Source organism: Asparagus officinalis, chromosome 5 (genome assembly GCF_001876935.1).
Source record: "Asparagus officinalis chromosome 5, Aspof.V1, whole genome shotgun sequence".
Lineage (NCBI taxonomy): Eukaryota > Viridiplantae > Streptophyta > Magnoliopsida > Asparagales > Asparagaceae > Asparagus > Asparagus officinalis.
Window position 1 is genome coordinate 91253935 of NC_033798.1, and position 26034 is coordinate 91279968.

General features: G+C 37.5%; 1 protein-coding gene and 1 long non-coding RNA gene across 4 annotated transcripts; one reads left to right on the plus strand and one right to left on the minus strand.

The window, feature by feature from the left end:
• LOC109843117 lies at positions 8567–9574 on the plus strand. The gene is made up of 3 exons (XR_002247524.1): positions 8567–8639; positions 8729–8841; positions 9292–9574. It is a non-coding gene; the product is annotated as an uncharacterized LOC109843117 (long non-coding RNA).
• Positions 11609–20682, minus strand: LOC109840156 (phosphatidylinositol/phosphatidylcholine transfer protein SFH13-like). Of its 3 annotated transcripts, none has more exons than XM_020408684.1 (15): positions 20259–20682; positions 19607–19667; positions 19178–19496; positions 18982–19081; positions 18246–18512; positions 18032–18109; positions 17845–17946; positions 17707–17756; positions 17501–17600; positions 17243–17341; positions 17056–17160; positions 13380–13542; positions 12351–12730; positions 11823–11897; positions 11609–11725 (listed from the first exon to the last, which is right to left on the minus strand). In XM_020408684.1, the coding sequence occupies exons 2-15, from the start codon at positions 19611–19613 to the stop codon at positions 11708–11710; spliced, it is 1863 nt and encodes a 620-aa protein (XP_020264273.1). In that variant the 5' UTR covers positions 19614–19667; positions 20259–20682; the 3' UTR covers positions 11609–11707. The 3 variants fall into 3 exon arrangements, with proteins under 3 accessions (XP_020264273.1, XP_020264272.1, XP_020264274.1); XM_020408683.1 differs by having other exon boundaries at positions 20241–20682; XM_020408685.1 differs by lacking the exon at positions 20259–20682 and adding an exon at positions 19753–19977.

Consider the following 26034-nt stretch of genomic DNA (forward strand, 5'->3'; position numbering starts at 1 on the left):
GGGTCCAACATTTTGTGAGTTTAATCCTTCAAATTTTTTAGTGTTCACTTTCATATTTTGCGTTTAGAAGCTTTATGCGATAGTAATTGCACCTTCACATTACATTGCATTTGCATTGGTTGTGGTCAGATATCAGGCACAGATGATAGATCGAATCATACACCAAATGATGGATCAAACTACATTCTAGACCAATAAACAGATGCCTTGATGCGCGAGCAAGGGATAGATCATACACAATCTTTTATCATTTATTTGAATTCAAAATATTAGAATAGTTGTGTGATCAGCTTATCATATATCGTCCTGTCAAAAGTATTACCCTACTTTATATGATGGTATGTTTAGTATGATCTTCATCTATCTATATATCTTTTGAATTTTTTGATTTCAGATCAGATGTATGATGCATAGATCAATTAGATCAATTATTTTGCAGTACTACAGGAGCACAGTTACCAGAATTAACGGAGAAACCCAAAAAATCTATAGCATCTTACCCCCCCAACTTTTCACACAGTACCCTAATCTCACCATATCGTATCAACTGTGACCCAACATTACACAAATAACTCATGATTAGGGATGGCATGCACCGAGCCGGTTTAGGCCCATGAACCAGCTAGGCAGGGCTTAGGTCTAAGCCGGGCATGTGTAACTCAAAGTGGGTTGGGTCTGCCTCTCTAACCCGAGCCTGGGGCTGAACCCAGCCTAGCCCATAACTCACCTAGGTTTAGGCCGATCCTGGACCAACCCATGGGTCATGGGTTAGCCCAGGGTTTTTCTTCCATTTTTTTCCTTTTTTAACTTGTTAACTATATTAGACTAGTATTTATATTCATAAAAATACTTATAATTTATGTTTTTTACTATTTTATATTAAACATTTCTTAATCCCTGCAAACAATGAGCTTAACTTGCTACTGCTGCTGGCAGCAGCAATTAGCTTTAAGCTTGCTACTCTGTTTACCAATGGGCCAAAAGGCCTAAAAGCCAAAGGCTTTATTGGCTACAAGCCTAAAGGTAGCCAATCCAATAAGAAGAAAAAGAAAAAAAATTTGAACATTTGGACTGTCCAGGCTTACCCATGCCAAGTCTCAACCTGATCGGACCAAGGCGTTTGGTCTCAGGTTTATGGCTTCACCCAGCCTAGCCCATGGCCTAAGTGAATACCGGGCAGGGTTTGGCCCGGCCTAATTTGGATCGGGCTTATTAATGGTAAATTCTGGGTTAGGCCTGATCGGCCCACGCTTCAACCACGCTCCTGCCCACCCGTACTCATGATTGCTTTCACTTAAAACATTTGAAAAACCCCATCAAAATCTGTACATTTTCAGAACCCAGCTTCAAATCAATGATTGATTCCGAATCTTACTCCTTTTGTGTCTCTCACGGCATTTTCAAATAAAGGGGATATGGCAAGTTTTTTCAAGTTAGGATAGTTAAATTCCTACCTTGCCCTTAGTCATGACCTAACATTAATCCTATCCGCATCAGCATCTAATTATCTTTAAAACGGTCACGTGAGGTCCCTTGTGTAAAAATACCGGAGTTTTTTGCTAGCAGTGAGTTTCTAAGCTTAATTGCATAACTTAGATGCTTTTAATGTTGAAACAACACCAGAGTTACTTTTAAGACCAAATAGGTAAATATGGTAAATTGTTAATACCAATCTGGCATTTTAGCCTATTGAGAACTGAACTGACCAAAATTAGTTTGGTTTCTTCAGTTATGCTTATTCAGTTTTGGATTGGACTCATTAAATTAAGAAAAAGAGTTATATTGATCCAAAAGAAAAACACATATTAAGAAATTGATGCAATAAAATTCTATATTAAAGGATCAGCAAAAGATAATGCAAATTAATTGAAATAATGAACAATTTAGGAAAATAAGAGAAGAAAATTAATGGACTAACGAAAAGAAAGAAAGGGTATGTTTTCAACAATTAAAAAAGTTTGGTTAGTTCGGATTGATTTTTTCTCAACTAATCGGTTAGTTCGGATTGAATTTTTCTCAACTGACTAGCACCTCTAAAACCTTTTTTTTAAAAGGAAGGTAGGGTAACCTAACCAGTCAAGTCCTCGACAACACTCTATCTCAAAAATAAAGGGACATAAATAGACCAAAAACAAGAGGGCAAACAATCAACTGACTTAGCTAGGGAATGAGCAATACCATTACCACTGTGCCTTACATAAAAACTTTAGAGCAGCCAATAATAGTCAGACCAGCGCGAACTTTATCTGCAGTAGGAGCCAAGGAAGGAAAAGGAGAAGGATATTCCATCAAGGAGACAACCTTTAGAGAGTCAATTTCCATCACTGAAATTCTCCAGTTCATACGCCGAACAAAGCGAATGCCTTCCAGGACAACCAACAGCTCTGCATGATCCACAGGCATAGGACGCCTGATCCTCATAGAGTAGCAACCAATCACATATCCATGGTGGTCCCGAATAACACCTCTCAAACTAATAATATCTCCTTACAGAGGAACAACAACATCTGTGTTGAGCTTTAGCAAACTATGAGCAAGGGATACCAAGCATAAGATCATTCGGAATGGGTGATAATGTCACGGGAGAGACCTCTAACTCTATACCCTTCCTCCACAAAACAGAGAATCCGAGTCACCAAGACTGAGGCCTCTCTAACACCGCCACCATGATAGCGCATATTCCTTCCCCCCATATAAACCACATGGCTGTGAAGGCCAAAGCTAGAGTGTCCCCATGGCAAACAGATGTGAGATGGGAAAGGAAATCACCACAAGACGTGCCTCGAAAACCATTAATCACTTCCCAAATATCTAAGGACTCTCATACTAAACGAGAAAAGGAGCAGACAGAGAAGATATGATGGGCGGTCTCAAAGGCGGCTACTAGGGGGTACAGAGATCCCCCTGTGAGATAAACCAGCTGAGGTGGGGAGAGCATCATAGAACAGACGTCAAAGGAACACTCTAATCTTCGGTGGGATCTCCACATACCAGATGAAGGACCACCACTTCGCTACCCTAGAATTCAAGGTGGAAGCAGTATCAGGCATAGTGTGGGGAAGAAGTCGGTATCCACTCTTGACTGTGTAGCACCCCTTCTCCTCATAATGTCAAATGAGTCTGTCAGGGACAGGAGAAGGCGATAGTGGGATAAATGAAATGTCATCCCGATCTACCTGCCAAAAGGAGGTAGCAATCAGCTTATGATTCTAAGTACCCGAAGTAGAGATTAGTTCAGCTACCCTTCTGGAAGGGTCGATCGGAGAAGTGATTGGCCTGAAAGAAAAGGGCCTTGGGATCCATGGGTCAGCACTGATAGAGATACTCTGGTCATCACCTATCCTCCATCTCAGACCTCAAGCCAGGAGCTCTCTCTCCCCCAGATAATGCTCTGCCGTAAATAAGAGCAGCTAGGGCCGACACCATCTGAAAGGAAGTCTGAGTTCCTAAAATACTTCCCTTTTAAAACCCTACTAGCCAGAGAAGAAGGGTCCTGAATGATTCTCCATGTCTGCTTAGCCACCAATGCTTGATTAAAAATATGTAGATCTCTAAAGCCTAGACCACCCTCTGACTTTGTACGACACACCTTCTGTCACCTAACCCAGTGAATCTTTCTCTCACCATAAGTTGATCCCCACCAGAATCTCATAATGATAGATTCAATCTCTCTGTACAAAGAAATTAGAATGTGAAAGATATTCATCACATAGCATGGGATCGCCTGCAAAACAGCTTTCATCATAACCTCTCACCCCCCAGCTGAGAAAAAAGCCCTCCTCCAACCTTAGACTATTTTCCAAACTGAGTCTCTGATTGAAGCAAAAGTCTGACGATGACTTCTTCCAACCACCGAAGGGAGGCCTAAGTACCGATCATGTGATTGGGCCCTATCAAGCCTCAAGACAGAGAAAATAGAGACCCTAGTATCCTCATCTACACAGGGGCTAAAGGTGATGGCAGACTTCTGAAAGTTGACTTTCTAGCCAGTTACAGCCTTATATAGTAGCGGAGTACTCTGGATAGTCTGTGCAACAGCCTGGGAAGTCTGAATAAAAACCAAAGAGTCATCTACAAAGAACAAGCGAGAAATCCTTGGCCCCGGTCGGGAACAAGATAACCCTCTGATGCACTTGTTCTCCTCATATCTGATGATCAGTACCGAGAGAGCTTTCGTGCAGAGAAGAAACAAATATGGAGATAGTATGCATCTTTATCGCAGACCACGGGTAGGAGTGACCTGACACATAATTTGGCAATTGAGGTAGAAAGAGAGTGAGGAAGTAGAGATACAGTCCAAGATGAGATGCCTCCAATGATCTGGAAATCTCATGATCTGAAGGACCTTGTCAATAAACCCCTATTCCACTCTATCATATGCCTTACGCATATCCAATTTCAGTGTCATACGGCCAGATTGTCCCCGTCTCCTTTTTTGCAATGTGTGGAGAAGTTCAAAGCAACAATGACATTGTCCTGAATTGATCTCCTTAGGACAAAGGCACTCTGAAAGCATCTGATCAATCCGCTAAGAACTCGCCAGCCTATTAGCAATGGTTTTTGTGATAATCTTGTAGACCATATTACATAGTCCAATGGGTCTAAAATCTGTCACAGTGTCAGGTGAATCCTTTTTGGGGATAAGAACCACATGGGTTTTATTCCAAGACCTGATAGATGAGCCCCCATTTAGAATTTACAAACATACAACTGAAATATCTGGGCCAATAACAGACTACTGGGACTAAAAAAATGATGCATAGAAGTCATCTGGGTCGGGTGACTTATAAGGGCCTATAGATCGAAGAGCACCTCATACCTCATCACCTGTAAAAGACTCAGAAATGATCCAGAGGTTATCCACTAAAAGCTTAGAAGAGATAGCACCATCCACCTCAGCCAAAACCTCCTCTGAAGGAGTAGAAAAAGAAAATAGTTCTGAGAAATACTCCTCAATAAGCGTTATAATTCCCCTGATCCTCCACTCAAGTACCATTAGGATGACGTAAATGGCTAATGAAGTTCTTCCTCCTTCTAGTGGAAGCTCTAATATGGAAGAATTTGGTGTTACGGTCCCTGTCTCAGAGCCAATCAACCCTAGCTCGCTGTCGCCGGAAGCTCTCTTCCATATACTCAAGAACTTCCCTCTTCTTCTCAAGTCTTTGATAATCTATCCCTCCATCTACCAAAACGCTCTTTGCTCCAACTACTGAGATTTGTAGCACAAGACCCTAGCTTCTGACAAACTGCTTCACATAGACCTTGTTGTGTGGAGATCCCAGGTCAGACCCTGCTAATAACATCACTCAAATCATCTTCTTTGAGCCAGAAGGCTTCAAAACGGAAGGGACGACCATGCATAACTAGAAGGGGGCGAGGAGCAGCAAAATATAACATAATAGGATAATGGTCAGAAACAGAGAAATCCAAGTTGTGTACCTCAGCAGTGAAAAATATGTCACACCGGCCAGATTCAGCTACCATCCTGTCCAAATGCTCCTGGATATGAGATGTACCAGTCTGATGATTATTACAAGTGAAGGTGTGTCTGCAATACCCCAGATCAAGTAGCTCACAATGTAGCAGAACATTCTAAAAATTTAGCATACTCGAAACATGTGACTGTCTACCACCCAGCTTCTCCCCTGGGCTCGTGATGGCATTAAAGTCACCTCTGCATAACCATGGCTCAGAGGAAAGACCCCTCAATTATCTCAATAGATCCCAGGACTGGTACCGTAAGTGTTTCTGAGAATGACCATAAAACCCGGTGAATCGTCAATTCCTTTCCGCTGAGTCAACAACTGATGCGTCAATATGCTTCGGAGAAAAAGAACGAATAGTCACATCCATTTCATCGTCCCATGGTAACATGAGTCCATCATTTCTACCTCTACTATCCACCACAAAGTAATTCTGGAAACCTAACTGAGATCTCATTATCTGCACCCACCTACCAGAAAGTTTAGTCTCCGAAAGAAAGAGTAGACTTGGGGAATGAGTCCGCATCAATCTGCAGAAAGCAGTCAATGTTTTAGGGTTCCTCGGTCTCTGAACGTTCCAACAAAAGTAACTCATGGCTCCTGGCACCCCTGGCCACCAGGGTGCACCTCAACAAGAGTAGAATCTGGACTGGAAATCACTAATCATGTCCTCTTCTCATGTACATCCGGAGGATCCTTCAGAGAATCTTTCCTGTGTTTGCCTCCTTTCTTTTTCTGTTTGAAACCCTGTTGTCCAGACCCTCTAGCAAGCCTCTTCCAGGTCAATATAGCCCACTTTCCAAAGGTGGATGTGAAAAATGTAACATCATGCAAATCAGAGCCAACACAGGTATCCATGGGCAAGGGTACAGGAGGGGTTTCACACCTCACCGTGACTAGAATGATCTGTAGTAGAACACTACCACGTGAATCATCATCCTGGGTATCATCTGAGACCATCCAAGATGATGGTTATTTTTGCCCTTCACGATCTGCTTCAGTTGCTCCAGAAGACCGAGTCTCAAAGGCCTTGAAAGATGGAGAGTGTTCTCTGAGCCAAAAACCATATCTGCTTTTGGATGTGATAAAAATACCATCAACTTTTACACTTCGTTTGTCACACTCATCAGCTTTGAGGCCAATAATGCCACATGAAAAGCAAAAGTCATGAAGTCTCTCATAGGTGAGGAAGAGCTTCTCAATCTCCTCGGTCTCTTCAAAGCAAACATGTATGCCTCTTTTTAGAGGCTTAGTAATATCCACGAGAATTCTCAGACGCATCTTGTTATCTCGCAAATCAATCCCTTTAAGTTCTCCTATAAGCGAGCCATAGTCTCTGGTGCACCTCTCGTTCATCGCGGCCAGTGGTACATTCTTGACGTTTACCCAAAATAAAGTTGAAGAGAAATCCAAAGAAGTGGGGTACCGACCCCAGGAGGAACAATCAAATTGAGCAAGTTCCTTTCAAAGCACCATGGCCCACCATCAAACACTTTCTCCCTATTTGCATCGGAATCGAATCTGAAAAGCAAAGTATTCCTTCCACTGTAATGTTCCACCTAGAAAGGGGCATTTACAATCCATACCTTTCTAAGGACACGCTCAAGACCATCTCTATTAGTAATATTCCTACCAAAAACCTTCCCCAAGAGACAGTTGTTAAGGGAAGGTGAATCTGTTCGGTCCTTAGTTGACAGAAAAACAGGGCCATCTTCGTCGTCTAAACTGCATTTGGCACAAAGCTCGGCCAGACCATCATCATCGATTCTCGCAATGTTCCAAATTGATTTGGAGCCGAGAGGCTGCTTGAAACGGCGATGCCGTTAATATGAGACCGATAGACGGTCTTAAAACGACGATGCCGTTAATTTGAGTCTGAGAGACGGCTTAAACGACGATGACGTTAATTGGAGACGGAAAGGCGGCCCCCTCTAAAACCAAATTGATACATCGAAATCCGATTGGTTCAATCAATTTAATCGGTTTGAACCGATTAATACTACCCTCTACTAATAAATGAATAACATGATTCTTATATATCTATAATTGTACATTCTTAAAACTTTACCCTTTTATTAAAGGAACTTTTGTGTATGTTCCCCTCAAGTCATGGGTAATTGCAAAGCAATCCCCAAATTATCAATTTTGGAAAGATGATGTTGATTAGGTAATTTTGATGATAACAAATGTTACAATTTGACTAACATTATCTCAATTGTAGTGCTATTCATTCAAAGGTTGATCAAACAAGCTACAAGATACATCAATCAAGTTGATCAAGCAAGGCAAGGCTCAAGAATACAGGATAAAGTTGTTGAGTTTAATCAAAAAATGGCTATTATTAAGGGGTAGAGAGATTAAATAATGAGAGGTAATTTTTCATTCACCCCTCAACACAAAACAAGTTTCTGGGATCGGATCTTAAGCCTCAAGACATATTCACCAACTTTAAGCGTAGTTTCATCATCTCTAAGTGATTGAGATGGAACTGAGAACCGCCAAGATGAATGTTTAAAAAGTTTAAAAAGCTCTGATGAGTACTTTTTGTTCTGAAAAAGTTTAAAAAGCTCCACAGAAACACTGCAAGCTCTGATGAGTACTTTCAGAAGTCACTCATTTTCTGCACAGATGAATGTTTAATCGCTTCTTTAGAATTCCAAACCAAGTAGCTAACTATTCAAAAAAGAAGGTTTTCCACTCGTTTTTTCTCATCGGTTATCTTGGGTTTCTAAGCATGAATGGCTACATTAATTTGATGCAAAAAGACTATGGGTAGGGTTATATAGATGCATATATTTTTTAATCATTGTCAGCATATATTTATTCTCTCATGTTTTTTTATGTTTAGGAATTCGACTCGTTTGAAAGTCAATAAATTTTTAGTTCTCAAAAGACCAATTAGAACTTTATTTGGATGAACCAAGACTTGACCGTGGTGCACAACTCGACATTCTTTCATTTTGGAAGACTAATGAGCATAGATACCCGAGCTCTCTCTATTGGCAAGGGACATAATGGCGGTTCCTATTTCTCCGGTTGCTTCAGAGAATACTTTCAGTGTAGGTGGGAGAATCCTTAACCAATACCGTAGCACTCTTAAGCCTAAAAATGTGGAGGCTTTAGTTTGCACGCGTGATTGGTTATATGGTATCAAAGGTAGACAATTACTAATGTTATATTTTTAACGTTTTTTTCATCAAAATACATGTTTTGAATTTGCTTATTGGTTTTTTCATTAATGATAGATGACATGCAACCAAAATTAGATGAGCTTTCCAAGGATATCATGCAATTAGATATTGGAGAATCTATGCCAACACAAGTATGAATCTCTCATACTATGATGCGGTAGCTGAAGGTAAGAACCTACTAGTTGTTTTAACTTGTAATGCATGTTGTTTTAACTTGGGCATCAAGAGAGGTTTTGCTCTTTATTTTATATATCTCTAGAGATGCTTTTATCTCTTTATTTCGTTTACATTAATTTTGTGAACGGTCATGGTTTTACTCTAATTTGGAATTGTTTTCGTGACCACGACTATTAACTATTATGTGCAAAACAATTTTTTAATTGGTATTCATGGGCAATTAATTAGTATTCATGAGCATAAACTATATGTAAGTGATGTTGCAGTTTTGTCTATGTGTAAGAACACAAAAACTCTTATATAATGTGGTTGTCAGCCACATACTTTCATTCCTCATAAGAAGTTCACTAGACTTTTTCGGCTTAATAATGTATGGTGATTCATGAAACCATAGGAATCAAAGGTGACTACATTTCATGTTGCTTTTTTTTTGTGTGCAGGCCACATTTGATTGCCTCATGAAGACTTATGTGTTCCAGACACCAGACTGCAAAGAGTACATGAATATACTGCAAAGAGTTAAAGAAGAGAGGGAACTAAAATAAATAAGGAAAAGAAGGATAACTACATGCTACATTATTGTATAATGTCTACATATGTTTTCCTTTACTGCTCTTCATTGCTTATTGCGGTAGGAAACCCCCTCTACCAATATTTCCAGGTCCTTGTGAAGACATTTTTCCTTGCGACATGATTTGGGACTGTCCAGGGCCTTGAACAAATGACTGCTGCTGCTGCAAGTGTTGCTGTTGTAGCTACTGCTGGAGATGTTGATGCTGCTGTAACTGCTGAAGCTGTTGTTGCTATTGAAGTTAATGCGCTGCTGCTGAAGCTGCTGCTGTTGAAGTTTAGATTATTAGTCTGTGTCTAAAGAGCTGCATCGATGTATTTTTGTTTGCCGATATTTGCAATTCGTTGAAGTACATTTAAATAATGAATATGTCTTTGAAATAACTCCATGTTGTGAGTAATGATAGTTTTTGTCTAAAGAGCTTGCAAGAAGTGTTTTTTTGTGCTTGTAGAAAAAAATTTATTAGTTATATGTGTTAGTATATGTCTTGTATTAGATAAACGGATTATTCGGGTTATATGGGTCGGGTCGGGTAACCCGTTTAATAATTGGGTCGGATCACATTGACCCATTTATTAAACGGGTCGGGTCGGGTCACACTTATACAGGTCGGGTCAAATTTTATATGGGTCGGGTCGGGTCGGGTTGACCCGTTTGCCACCCCTAGCCAAGATTTCTACTAATAGCAAACCTCACCTCCATACGTGATGAATTTGGCATGCCAAGGCTTTCAATTTATAGCATATTTGTATAATTAGATACGTTGAACAAATATTAATGCAATGATTTCTAGAATATTCTTGAATGGACTAACGATGTGCATTCATGGGGATATTCCCTAAAACTAGATACATAAACCGATGTGCATTCATAGGGATATTCGCTAAAACTAGATACATGAACCAATTCTTACGTTCGCAGTAGAGCCAGAAACGTATTGCTTATATCATTTCCAAATGTTTTACAAGAGTGAATGAATTACATATACAGACCGGTATTGTAGCAAGAGTGGTGTTAGGGGCACACCCCAAACCACACCTCCAACCACACCCCCTCTCCCATTCGCTACAATACTCCAGACCCTACATGAGTTTTTAAATTTTAAAAACTCATGTGGGGCCCGGAGTACTGTAGTGAATGGGAGAGGGGGTGTGGTTGGAGGTGTGGTTTAAGGTGTGCCCCTATCATTTCTTTTGTAGCAATCAATGTGTAAATTTGGTTTACTTAGTGTATATATGTAGCTACCTCGTTGTCTTAGTAGTTCTTAATATGAATACAAGAAATTTGAATTAATTTTGTACTAGTATTTTGACAAATGGAGATACATGTATCGCATACGTTTGAAGTTTGAGAATCTCAAAATGAAGTGATGGAAAACAGTAAGCAAATAGATCAAGATATGAAACCTCATTTAATGATGGACAATGGTCGCATTATATCTATATAACTAAGTGAGCCTACTTCTGTAATTTCCTTAAGTTTTTTTACTTTGCACCTAGAAGCTTTATGGATACGCAAGTGCACCTTCACACAATACATCGCTTTCGCATTGGTCGCGGTCAGATATCAGCCACAATTGACAGAACCATGCACCAAACTATGGATTACTCTGCATACTAAACCAGTAACACACAGGCTCTTATGCGCGAGCAAGCGATAGATCATACAACACGTTATCTTGTCATTTAAGTAATACAATATAATGTGTTGTAGAAGTAGTGTGATCAGCTTATTGTATATCTCCGTGTCAAAAGTTTCTTGAGACGGAAGTATTATCCAATTCCTCGCAAACAAAATCTTAGATGAGAAGGGAATGGAAAAATGCAACCCAAGTTAACTTTGAATATTCACAAAAGGAACCGTAACAGGTATATGAAGGCTTTCTCACTAGTTAACAGATACATTTACCAAACGAACGACGATGAACGAAAACTTTTATATATACCAGCAGAATTTTCCTTTTCTGTTTATCCTTTTCTTTCTTTACCCTTTTACCACTCCAGTCACCCTTACAGCCTTTTGATCGAAAGCCGCAGATAGAGTTTGTCCTTTTTCTTTCTTTACCCTTTTTACCACTCAAGTCACCCTTACAGCATTTTAATCTAAAACCGCATACGATCTGCTGGCAACAGTGATCATCATGGATGCAAAAAGAAAGAAAGGGGGGGGGGGGGGGGGGGGGGGGGGGGGGGGGGGTGGAAAAGCTATATAGCAAGAGAAATACAGTATTCTTTTGTGCCCTGATCTCAGCGCCTCATCCATGTACATCTACTTCCTCCCGAGTATTAACAAAAGTTCCTTTTCTGCACCGAGAAAACAATTATTTGTTCATCACTTTCATTTGTAAGAGTCAAAATGACAGCAAGACAACCGTTGGTATTTTTGACAAGGTTGGCTTACCCTGATATTGGACTCCTGTACAGTTTCTAATGTCTCTTGAATCTCCACTTGCTTCACTACTGTGGCCTGCAAAACCTATTACACAATACAAACACCAAGTAAATGAGAGGGGATGCTCAACGAGATGCACAACATCAACCGGCATAAAAAAGATAAAGTTTGATTGCACATACACCATGTCGCATTCGCCCAATTGCGGATAGACCCCATGTAGTTCATTTTCACGGATAGACCCCCTTAGTATCGTCCAATTGCAGACACACCGATTGAATTTTTTTGACTCTTCTACCCTCAGGAGGTCTATCCATCAAAAAAAATCTTTCTGAGTAAAAGAGTCAAAAAAAAAGTTCACTCAGAGGGTCTATTCGCAACAATAGAACTGTAGGGGGTCTATCTGCTATTGGGTGGTAGTAGAGGGGTCTATCTGCAATTAACCCCTAGAATCCATACAAGAAGTTGCTTGGCATTTGTCGTAACGTGCATGCCCCCTTTCTATGGGTCACTATAAAAACAGATAGTAAAGCTTACTTTCTTTGTCTTCTCGAGATCAAACTCGATGGACTTTATCCTGTCCCAAGATTCCTGGAGCACCTGCTCTTTCTCCACTGGAATCACTGCAGGCTTGCTGCTGAGCTCGCTAAACATAACTTCGAGCCTTTGAAGCCGCTCTAAACAAGGAGCAACATGGTCTTCCTCAACAGTCTCCTCGGCTGGGTGTTCATTATCAGGAGCAGGAACCACTGTAACTGAGGGATGACTGTTGTGTAACCTCTCTTGCCTATAGCTTAGAACACGAAAGAAGGATAAAACTTTTATAAAAAATGCCATCAATGCCCTTGTTAGTTGTCTCAGTCGTCCTTCGTCTGGATGATCCTTGGCGGCATTGCACCTATTAGCGACGAAACTACCTGAAATCATCCCAAGGTTTCTAGTTAAAAATGGTTGCAGAAAAATGTAACGGTAATCAAAGACAAGTAAACAGTTAAATTTCGATAAAAGACACCTTTATTAAACTGTTTATGGAAACCTAAGTGCCAAGTTCAGCAATTTAAGAAAAGCAAAAATAAATGAACAGTGAAAATGTTGGAAAACTCCAACTTATTTAAACGACTAACAAGAAAATGGGCAGTTAATTTTGAAATTCAGTTGATACAATTCTGCACTAGCATCCAAAATAAAAATGTACAAGGAAGACTTTACATGGGCAAGATCAATATATAATTAAATACTAATGCAAAGATATGACAACACTGACTTCACATAATCAACATTCTACATTCTCTAACGCCTTTCTCAATGAAACAATTCAAGCTGAAAATGGTTCTGTCACCACCTTTCTATGGCAGGTCCATATGGTTGTGTATACTGATGATACTGAATATGCAAAGATATGATCAAATTATGATATAAGACTGAAATTATCCTGGAAAACGGAGTTACCAACAGAAAGCAGCTTAGCCAGAATAAAATATGGCCTCTGCTCCACAACTGAGTAACAAAATTTAGAGACCAGCACTTCACAAGATATGGGGCTAGGATTAACTCAGTAACCAATACCTAGTGAATGTGATGACCAATGAGAACGTCGGTGCAGCTGATCTCTAAATAATACGGACGTCTTCAGAGAAGATGCAGCACGTCTTCGACCACAGTCTACAACTTTGTCAACAACAAAATTGTCATGCCAACTGTAGTAAGATGAAGAATCTGATGACTTTACCTGTAAAATAATCAGAATAGTTGTTTCAGGAAGCAAACAAAAAAAGTATAACATGTTTACTTCACAAGAAATAACATTTTTGTAGTAATGCAGGTAGATCAGTGGTATGGCATATGCATGAAAATAATATAAGATTGTATAGAACTCTTCACTGTACGACAGTTCTATCCAAAGTCTAATTCAATCTAAATTGCTTCAGACAAATCATTGTCAAAATGTTCAACTATAACGAAAAAGCAGCGTAACTAATGCCATGGAATATCAGAGAACTTTTAAGATGTCAGATAACAAAAATGATTTTTCCTTTTCTTCTACAAATACAGCATTGTTCATTAATTGTGATTAAGCGATGATTGATTTATAAAGAAAGATTTAGATCTTTGGAATAGTTTCAACAGATTCGTTAACTTTGCAGGACCTCGAGAAACAAATAGTTTTTAATGCTTCAAAGGAGATTAAAACAGTGAATTATGAAATAAATAAAATAAAAAGGAATAAATTTGACACGCAAATTCCTTCAAAAGGAAATAAGCAGATCCCATGTCAAGGATAAAACTCACGTATGATGGCTGCTGAAATGCAATGAAGCAAACAGCACCTTCAGAAGTTCAACAACGAACAGGATCCTTATCACGTGTTTCTTAAACCAGCCAAATCAGGTCATGAACTAACTTTTACGACTAACGTAGCCTAGACATACAAAAAAAGTACATCTTTGAATGATTCTATGTTTATTGTTTAGTTGACATAAACCACTGAATGTAATAAACCTTGACAATGATTCGAACAGAGCAGTTGTCATGATTAACACTAACACCTTCCTCAAAATACCACAAGTGAATAACCCTGTATATTAGCATTTGCAGATAAACTGCTGATATTCTTATAGTGCCATCTGCTCCTATTGCAAATAAATGTAATCTTATAGAAGCAGATTATGCACAATCGTTGAAGTCCAAGATATTGCATAGAACAGAATCCTTATCTCATTCTCCAACAGTTTCTTAAACCAAATAAATCAGATCATGGACCAAGCAAATACAGGAAAATAAGCCTTCGGATAGCAAGTCGTATAGTTTAGTAGACATTAATAGCTGAATATAGCGAACCTGACAAGGATTCAAAGGGACCAGTAGTTATGATTAAAACTGATCATCTTCCCAAAGAACCCACAAGTGAATAACCCCGCACATCAGCATGTGAAGATTAACCAGTGATATTCTTATAACGTTATTTTCTCCTATTTGCAAACAAATGTAATCTTACAGAAGCATATTGTGTACAATAGTTGAGGTTCAACATATTGCATACATTTCTTATCATGTTCATTTCTGTTTCCACTAAAACACAGGTGTACTTTATGCTCTCTTCTGAGGTTCAAGCCTTTATGTGTCCATTTAATCACAAGTTGCCCAAAACAAGTAAGCTGTTAGTTCATATCTTTATTTGACCATTCAAAGATTTCCAGCACCAATTACAAGAGCGAGGTCCAAGCAAGGCCAATAAGAAGGCAAACACTTAAAACTTAAGCTCTCTTTTGCTACTCACGAGTCACTTCAACTCCCACATGTTATCCAATGTAATAATGCTTATTGTTGTAGTTCAAATTAGGATGCCTTGTTGTATCACTTTGAGTCTCTTGGATAATCTTCCTCTTGCTTCAGAAAAACTCCAATGTCTAAAAGAATTAAGAAAAGCCATCTCATATCTAAACTACAGAATGACCTGTATCTGAAACATATCTATATAGGGATGCACACATTTGACGTTCTGAAAAGAGGGGAATAACAAATCGTATATGCTTAGAGTTGAATTTCATACACCATATTGCAACAGAACTCAGAAATATTTAGCTGCACACATCCCAGAGCTAAATACATTACTATACAGAAAATTTCTCATCCCTCTCCCATCCAGAGTCTTTTTGTCATCTAGGAGAATCTCAAATTGATGTACCTAACAGCACAAACATTTACCTTTGCAAATAAGCTTTCCCCAGTCACCAACTAGACAGCTAGAATTTACGGAGCCCCTCCCACAACTTTCTTGGATAAGAAATTCAAATGGACTTACAGGATTACAATCAGGTGATATTCTTTAGTAAATCTTAGTATTTTTCCCAAACCAAAACTTCTGGCACGAAATAAATAGCCTATAACAGAGAGAAAAGATCGTCCATAGTCATCGCATCTATATATAATTTGGGAACTGAATTTTATATACTATTTTTACAATACTAACAACTCACAAAGGAACTCCTCATGGATGCTACCATATTTTATTTATTTCAGAAGGTGGACAACTCACACAATACCAGTTGTATGACAGTGTGGAAAAAGACATACCAGAATAGCTTGGCCCATTACCATAATAAATACCCATCTTAACATTTTAATGCAGACTTCATTCTTGAACTTAATTAACATAATTGATGACTAGAAGTATGGAAATTGGTGTAAGAATTTCACAGATATAGGACGCTGACACCTTTTCTATATTTTTGTCTCGATATTATCCTCCCTCAATCTCCCATTTTAACATCCTTTAATCTCCAATAACTTCCAATAAAACTCAAGTTATCTCACTTGACTGGATAAAATCTTACAAAAATTAATGAAATTCCTGATATTGTGGATCTCACCCATTATTCATCCATTTCAGCTCCATGATTAGTAAGAATCTAAGTTGCATGGGTGCGGGTACCAGTACGAGTGTCCTGTATGGGACACGGAAAATGTGTAAACCATACAGTGCGGCGACAGAGCTATGCATATATGTTATGCATATTTATACGTATTAAAATTAATAATTTACATAAGCTCAATGTTGTTTTTCATTTACATAAAATCAATATATAAGAAATAGATGTGAAGTGTAGGATATACATCCAAGAAGTGTATGAGTGTTTTAAATTAAAACATATTTATACAATAGAGTATACTATACGCTTGAATAAACGTATGCATATATGATGTATTCAAGAAGTTTCGGTACAGGTATGGGTACGTGGCGGGTACAACTTTCGATAGAAGCACCCAGGTAACATAGGTAAGAACCATTGTTTCTAAATGAATGAATGCTTATGGTAGCAAGACACTGAAGAGATCTTGTGCAAAAAGGATTGAAGGAAAACTTAACTAGCCCAATTTGCACTGGCATTAGTTTAAAGCAACAACTATATCTAGAAACAAAGTCATAAGCTTGTAAAGCCATTTAACTTGGACACTTGTACATATCAAAGCACTGTCAGTATTTGTATTATCCCATTCCTTGTTCTCTAGAGAAGAGACTTCTTATGCAGTGAAAATCACAGGAAAGTTAATGCCTCAATAACTAGAGAAAATTGCATACGGTGTGTGAGCATTGATGTGATCCCCCCCCCCTCCCCCTTTTTTTTTCTTCAACTATTTGTGTGTATTATGTTTTGGGATGGGGATGTGTGGAGGTTTGGATGACATAAAGACAAAAGAATAATCCACACTAAATACTGATAATCATACAAGCGTGGCTTACTTCTTCATGAACAGGAGCCAAAGAAGTATATCTAGTCTCCCCAAATTCGATGGGAGAACTAAGATCATCAATATCTGTCCCTAACTCAATATCACTGTTTCTTCCCTGTGTAGAGAAAAAGAAAATTATAAGCATATAAAATGTGCAATCACATCCAAGAAAACCAGCTGGGTATTTAGAATCTTGCCTTCAGTGGTCGTAGTCTACTGTAAGAGTTACTTTTCTGTTCTCCATCTGACATAGGCCTAACTTGCCTCACAAATGCTGCTTCAATGTTGCGCGCCAGCTACAAGAAAATACCCAGGAAGGACTCATTTTGATTTTTCAAGTTTCATTGATCAAGGTACTCAATTGCCAACCAATTACATGATTTGACTAAAATTATTAATATTGCGAACAAATTTAATAAAAATATTAAAGACAACAGATCAGACACACGCCTTACCTTCATGACAATAGGGTCGTTCCATGGTCCTCGATTAGACCTAAGGCAACCACCCTCATCAAGGCATGTGCATGAACCTCCAAGGAAATCTGGTAGTTGACTGAAAGAGAATAAACAGAACAAATAATTTATTTAAATACCGCAACCACGGTAAAGTAAGGAGGGAAGTTTTTCAGATCAGCTTATCTAGTAAAGAAAAAGCATACCTAGCATCTATAACTTCGAGTAGTCTACTTTGGTATTTGTTTCCAAGAACCTGAGCTTAGAGGAACTACGTGTTATCATCATGAAAATCATCTGGAACAAGGGCAATAAAAACATAGAAACTCATGTAATACCCTTACATGTATTTTTGCAGTTGTTTTCGGATCAAGCCAACCCTTTACAGTGCCCCAAAGAATCTTGAAACCGTGCCCAGCATTTACAATGAACATTTGATGAAGTGTCTGCATCAAAAAAAATTGAAATAGTTGTTGAATGTATTCGAGTAATTGCCTTCAGGAGAATACATCAGTCCAGTATATTAGGTACCTCAGGGTAGTAATCACCATCTATTTTCTGCATATGATGCAAGAGGTCCCGTGCTGTTTTGCTGAGATTTTTAAAACCCTGAATCCAAGTATTCCACAAGATTAACCCAATAAAAGAAAAGAATTATTGGAAAACAAAGTTCTCTAAAAAACATTCTTTGCAAACCATATTGCATCAATAAGAAAGATTAGGCTGAGTTAACAAGGTAACATACCACACCATGCACATCCAAAATTGTTGTTGTTGTACCAATATGTCTTTTGGCTGCAATGGAACATGCAGGAAATTTTTCATGAAAAGCCCTCTCAAACTCCTGTACATGATACCTAATATAGCGTTCCACTGTAGTTACGTGCATTAGTTTGTTTGGTTCTACTTTCCCAAGCTGCTCAATATATACTGGTCTTCCCTCCTTATCAACTCCATGGTACCCTTGAGGATAATAACGCAGAACTTCTTCCAGCTCTTGGAACTCAAAGTCCTTGAATCCAAAAATATTAATTTTTCTTTTAATACGAAACAATATGAAAAAATATCTATACAAAGCGTCTGACAAATAATGACATTCACTACAAACTATTAGAAGTAATAATGTGTTACGTAGTCTTTTGTCCATAGAAAATGTCAAACCAAATTAAGATTAAAGCAAAGTACGCAATGAAGAAAGACACAATGCATGGCCACTAGAGGACTGAAGCATACAACAGCTGGCCTAGAAAATATGAAAAACAATATTTATGTCAACAAATTATTCCAATATTGAACATTATCTAGCTCATAGAGTTTACAGGCTTCCCATGTGATTCAGGTACATAACTTTTTCTAGTAGTATATACTACTCATATATAATGTATTATTGATGCACCCACTACCTAGCAACACTGATTAAACATATTTATACTAAATGATTCTACTAAAATGCTGATGCATGACATGTAATTTGGCCTCACCTCCAATATAGAATCAGTTCCAAATTCTTTTCTCCATCGAAGCATTTCTATCCACATCTGACTCGCTTTCTCAAAATCAAACTTCCTAGCCTTCAGAAATCTGTAACAAATATCCTCATCATTAGCTACCATGAAAAAACAGAGAGATAAATCTAGCACTTCAGCTCAAATTTTTAACAAGACTGTAAAAAACAACCTGAGCAACATGTGATAATCATCATGCTTTTCAGGCAAAGCATCCTTGGCAGTGAGTTCTTGCCGAAATGCATAGACTTTCCTCTCCTCCTCAGCATCCCTAATATCTTCAATCGAAACGGCAGTCGCCGTAAAATCCACTTTTCTCTTCCCCCTCTTTTTCTTAAGAGAATGGGTAAATTTGTTAGAGGCATTCAATGCCTTCTTTTTGAGAGACCCAATCTTTGTTCTCCTCCTCTCGTCTTCAGAGTTCTCTACATCAGATTTCCCTTTTCTTTCATCATTACTGTTTAATTCTTCGAGACCTTCTGCGTGACAAACTGAGGTCAAGCAAATGAACCCATAAGACAACACTGAGAGTTATTCAAAGCAAAATTGCTAATTAAAAAAAGTGGGGTGGGGGGGGCGGGGGGGAGCTGAATAATTTTACCTGACATTTTCTCTGCGTTCAGGTAATTGTTTTCCAAAGATCAGGCTTTAAAAAAGTCGACCTGCAGATGAGAGCTAATTTTTATAGGTAAAAAAATTCCTTTTAGAACAAGCAAAGAATTCAGAAAAAGGAATGCAGATAGTGACCTAAATTCATCAATTTAGCTTGAATTATATGAAACAAAAAAAAGTGTTCTGCACTTGGGATCGAGCTACCAAAAACCCATTTTGAGTACAAAGATTACGAGAGAAATTTAAGAAAACAAGGGAAATTTCATTAATTTGGCGTGAAAAGCTCAAGATCTGAAACAAACCAGCGGTAAATACTGAGAGGCCAAAATACACGGATCCCACATTTGTAGGACCGTTGGTCAAAAGACCCCAGTATAACAATACACATTCAATAACTCTCTTAAAAAAAAACTGCAAAGAGAATATCTACATCAATCCAAAGAATCCTTTTTTAAATCTCTTGATCACAACTTGAAACTGACATTCAAACCTACAGATTCCAGGATCCGATTCAAAAGAACCGATCTCAACCTCAAGATATCCAAAAAGAAAAATATTAAAAAGAGCGGGGAGAATCTGATAATGGAAATAATCTAAAGGTCAAGAATGGCGATCAGCTCAACCTGAAGAAGAAAAGAAACCTGCAATCATGGAAGAATTGGATCCGTCATTCTCAGCTCGGATGAATCCTTGGAAGGAAAACGAAGAGGACTCGAGAGATCGGTGGCTAAATCACGAGAAAATTTGCTATTTTCCGAAAAGAGGCTGGACTTTTAGCAATGGAGATTAGAGGAAAAGACAGAACTCAATTGGATCTATTTTCTTTTTTGCCGCATTCAACTACAGCACAAACTCCAGCGATCGATGAGTGAATATCACGAGATAGATTTTGAGCAAAGAATCCAACCCTTTCTTCTTCCTCTTTTTCGATGAATTCGATGAGAAAATTGGAAGAATTTGATGGGAGGATTTTTTTTTTTTTTTTGTGAGATTTAAATTTTAGGTTTTTAGGAATTTTGACAGATCCATCACAGGGTTGAGCGTGTGTGTATATATGTGTTGCTGTGATTTGTAAATACGCGTCGGTGTCTTTTTAATGGGAATTTTTTTATTTTTTATTTTTTATTTTTATATGTTATATTTTTTGGAGGACGGAGGAGCGGTCGCTCTCAGCTGGATCGGGTGGACCGGAATGTGGGTCGCCGATTATTTCAAAGGCTACGGCGCGGGTATAACGGATGAGAGAAATCTCGTACCTGATGCGATTACGGATACGGATGGAAGTATCTCGGGTTTGCTGAAAGATTTTTTTTATTCGACCCGTTAACATTTTAGAGTTCATGTAGCTTTTAGCCTTTTTTCAAGGAAAGAAGGATGCTTCCTATAGTTCAATTTTGCTTTAATTTTTTTACTCCTAAAATCTTGAATATTTTCATAAGTAAACCTCAAATCTTGGTGTTTGAGAATTACCCGTCAAAAGTTGCATATGAGGTTTTTCTAATGTCCAACTTAAGAATATTTGTTTTCAAAAAAGGTAATATCAAATTTCTCAATAATTTTCCAATAGGCCTGAAACATCTTCTCGTTTTAATACTAAAATTGTTAACTAGAAGGGGTAGAAAAAAAATTATGGTCAAAGAAATGGTGTAATTTTGCAAATACAGGATTTGAAGGGTAATTTTGAAAATATAGAAGATTTGAGGTATATATATGTGCAAAAAAACACTCGAAAAAAATAGTTTATGGCTAATTTTTTTTTTCAAATCGGCTTTTTTTTATTTCCAAATCTTACTTGTGATGGATTCTCACTCACCAATCCCCAAATTATCTTTTACCTCAAAAAAATCCCAAAATTATTTTAATTTTTGGATTGTCTAAAAGAATAGTAAAAAAAAATCAGGAGTTTGGACACGGTATCGTAACAATACATATTCAGATGTCATCAACGTGATCATTGCACGAGCTTAAGACTTACAGCATGAAGTCATAACACTAAACCATCTATAAACTTTGTCATTTATTAGAATTTAAATTATTATCCTCTAAAGTAATAGCATTTAAATTTGAAAATATCTATTAGAAACTGTGAGTGATCCAGATGATTGGGAAGTTCCAATTGTTGGATAGCAGGTTCCTAATATGTTTCCTAATTTATTTTTGTAACAAGTTATTAGGATTCCAAATCTCTTTTGGTAACAGGATTCATAATCACTTTTGGTAACAGGATTCCTAATCTGTTTTGGTAACATGTTATTAGGATTCCTAATCTGTTTTGTTTTTTGTTTTAGAATTCTTATTATGTTTTTGGTTTTAGTACTTCTATATATATGAAACTTCTAAAGATTTGGTGAGAGATTTAAGAGCTTTGTTTGAGAGATTAATTTGTGAGGTTTTGAGTGATTTTGTAATCTCTATTTGTACTCTCTCTCTCTCTCTCTCTAATAGTGAAAATGCATTCTCTTCTTGCCCTGTGGACGTAGGTAACTTGCCGAAACACGTAAAATTTGTTTGTTTGTATTTGTGCCGTTATTTTATCTTGTGTGACCTTCTCTCGGCGTTTGCGTGGATTTACTCGAACCCCAACACCAATATAGCTTCCAAGCTTTTTGGGTTCGATGTTGGATTTAAATCTAATTAAATCTATTTGTGGGCACATATGATTAATCTGTGTGTATTGCTATCCTTCAGGACAATCCACTAAAGTGATCAATTAATTTGGGTTAATGGGTATTTAAATAAATCATGGGGTTATATGTGCAGATAGCAGGTTATAATTATAATTTGATAATGGTCCAAATTACAAATGTACAACACCTATATATATGGGGTTATGGTCCCTAATCTAGGCTTAGTCACTCTCATTCTCTTATCCCCATCTAAAGAGATCCATAAGGGAGAAACCCTAAGGTTAGAAGATCATCACCATCTAAAGAGATCCATAAGGGAGAAACCCTAAGGTTAGAAGATCATCAAAACCCTAATCAGGTTTTCCTCAATGGATTCAGGTATATGCTTCCGCACTTTTTGATTCTTGTTAATCTCTTTGAATTAATCATGATTTTATGATTTAGATCTCAAATAATAGATCCAACATTCGATTCACGCATTAAAAAAAGCTTGAAGTACCCATCAATGTAATGATTCACAATCATTGTTATATCTACAAAAGCATAAGTAAATATTACTTGTGTATATCTCACGCAGGAGGTAGAAGATAGAAACCGTATCCTTGTACGTTTGCGCATGAATGTAACTCGCTCCCATTGATTTTACGGCAATATGAGAAGTTACACAATTCTTTTCCTCAGTGATCATGAAGCAGAGATCACCTTTCTTCAGTCGGCAACAAAAAGCAACTAAATTTATGACGCGTATGATTGCAAAATCAATATAGTCCTATTTAAACGCTGACGTTTATTTCTTTTCCAATACTTATTAGGAATAAATAATATGCATTTGATGTGATCGAGCAGCTCATAAGAAAAGGAAAACCTTCACCAAACGCCATATACAATCCTAATCCAACTAGGTGTATGTTAGGTGTGTTGGGATCATGACATACAACGCAGCGGAAAAAGCATATCATGACTATTAATCAAAATTAATTAAATATTAGAAGAATACCTGAAACGCTTTCCAAATTTCTACAATAATCTGTCCCGAGATCAATCCAAAATAGCTTCCTCAAGAGAAAAAGCCTCCAATTGAAATCCACCCGTCACCGTAGAGGAGCAATACTGAGAGATAGGTTCTCAAAAATCTATTTCTTCATATTATCTTCATAAGATTTTGAATCTCTTCTCTCTTCACCTCTCATAAGGCTACATATGAACCCTATTTATAGGATTACACTAGTCTTAGAGATTTTAACTTTAAACAATTCATAATTATCTAGAACTCTATCCATAACAATTAAGGATAGAATAGATTTGTTCAAAAACTTTATCCATAACAATTAAGGATAGAAATAGATTTATTCAAAAACTTTATCCATAACAATTAAGGATAGAAATAGAATTGTATTGCATGTATACCTCTTCTAATGACATTAGTGAGACCAATTGGGTCCCATATCAAGAACCAATTATTAATCAAATTAATAATTTTAATTTAACAATCAAATCCCTATCCGACCAATTGTTCATAAAAGCTCTTCCATAATATGGGATTAATTATTAATAAATAATATCTTACATTCAATCCCTTCCAGTATCATTTATTTTAGGCAACTCTTTTAAGCAGGACAACTCACCTATTTGCTCATGCCTAAATTTGTAATTCCCAGAAACATCATCTTGTCTTGCCAGCGAGAGAAATTGTTCCCGTCGAATCGGTCCAATTTGACCATGTCTTGATTCATCACCTTGATTGATTCCGACTCCATTGTAGCAGAGATATTTCTTTAAGATTGTTAGTTTTAATATTGAAGGAGACAGAAATTCTGAGGCGTGAAACACTTTCCTTAAAGAAATATTTGCCCCCACTTGATATTCAAAGTTGCTTCGGGTTAATGCAAATTTTCTTCCCAGGATACAACAGAAAATGAAAATTCCAGTAAGCAAATCTGGAATTTTCCTTAATTCGTTGTGAAACAAGTTTGTAATATTGCAGATGTTTTTGCTAGAAAAGATTCAGAAAAAGAATTGTTTTTGATATCTGAAAATATAAACTATTTATAGATTTTGAAAAGGTGCTTCCAATAGTCACAACTTTTCAAAACACCCCTTGGATTAAACAACCACTTTTCAACAGTCTTGTCTTTTCATAATTTTTAAAATTTAAAATAATATTAAAAATAAAATATATTCAATATATAATTATATATATAAAAAATATAAAATTTAAGCGGCAGCGGCAAGCGTGCAAAGTGCTAAGTGCGTCTAATAATCGCGTCAAAATCGCGCATTATTCGCGCTACCCGCACGCGGGTTTAGAAGCCTACATTTTGATCCATTATTCAAAGCCCAATAAGCATTCAATGCTTTTAAACCTCTAAAAGAATGTTCAAAATTCCAATGTGGGACTATTTTGTTTTTTACAAACAAATACTAACATGTAGGTGCGTGATGATTGGAAGCATCTTAATATGCCCGAGAGCCGTATAGCTTTGTTTGTTTCTCTTTCTGCCCACCATGAGATTTCTCATTTAGAAGAATCCTCTCATCCTACTTATTTAAACTTGCCCTCCTTACTAATTTAGTCTTGTTAGTGTTTTTAAATTTGGATCGTTAATAAGTAGTAATTAGTTAATTTTTTTGTACAGTTATGATCTTCCTAATGGTTTTCTTGATCTAACAAATGCTTGTTTTGTTAGGTCTTTCTCTCATAAACTGAGTAGAGAAAGCTAGACTATACTTTACAAACGACTCCCGAACGAATAGGGATCGATCATCTCAAGACCACTCGCGTGCGAGCATGTGGTGATACTTAGGCGCACATAAGTGGAGCAAATGATCATTTTGCCCTCCTATTTTTCCCAGGTGCGGCTCAGAACCACTAGCTCGCATGCGGTCTACTACACCCAAGATTTTAGGGTCCTGTTTTTTATTCCAAAAAAAAGATTGTGAGGGTCCTTGATGACCAATCAACTTTGATGGCAATCTGAGTTGGAAAAACCTTACGCTTTTGTGTACAATAGCATAGGAGTAGTTTGAAGAGTATAGATACAGTTTCTATAGAGAGACTAATTAAAAGCATCAATTACAATGAAGTTCATTAAATTAAACAAACTCAAATGCTAATCACAGTACTTCAAGGGCGTTATGCCAATCTTCCATAATATTTGGAACTTAATAAATTATAAATATACGGGAGAAAAAGGAGCAAAACGAAGACTACTCCTAACAAGAGAAAGCAAGCGGCGTATCTACTAAACAAATTAATCATGGAATCGAAAGGGTTAGGTCCGTTAGGAATATTGCTAAACGATATGCGCGAATAAGTTACCGGTAAGAGAATATTTACAGTGATAAATTTTTTTATCTAAAGAATATCGTGCATTATTTCCTTTAAGATTTCCAACAAGTGTCGCCGAAAGTATAGTGCCATCTATCCTCTATGAATCAAACGTCATGTCTATTACTTGAGCATGTAAGAATAATATCTTAACATCATTATGTCATATCTATTTTCTATTCTAATACTCAGAAGAATGTTATGCGGTAATTTCTCTTTAAAATTTTAATAGTTGCGATGTGGGGGGGAAAATAAAAAATAGAAAAGAAAGAGAGAGAGAGAGGTCAAAGTTTAGGGTAACCCTTGAGCCAACCGTGCCGATCGCACGTGCCATGGTTCCCCACTTCCCCTCCGTCCTTTGCGTGGACTTGCTGCTAAATAGTTAATAATTATGCCGTTGAAGAATCTTTAAAGGAAATCCCATATTTGTTGTGAAAGAACACCTCCTAACATGTAAAAGGA

Coding starts and splice junctions, on each gene's coding strand:
- LOC109840156 (XM_020408684.1), bottom strand. Junction 17,601..17,706: donor CTCGAAGTTATAGATGCTAG/GTATGCTTTTTC, acceptor ATTCTCTTTCAG/TCAACTACCAGATTTCCTTG. Junction 13,543..17,055: donor TGGCTCCTGTTCATGAAGAA/GTAAGCCACGCT, acceptor ATTATTTTACAG/GTAAAGTCATCAGATTCTTC.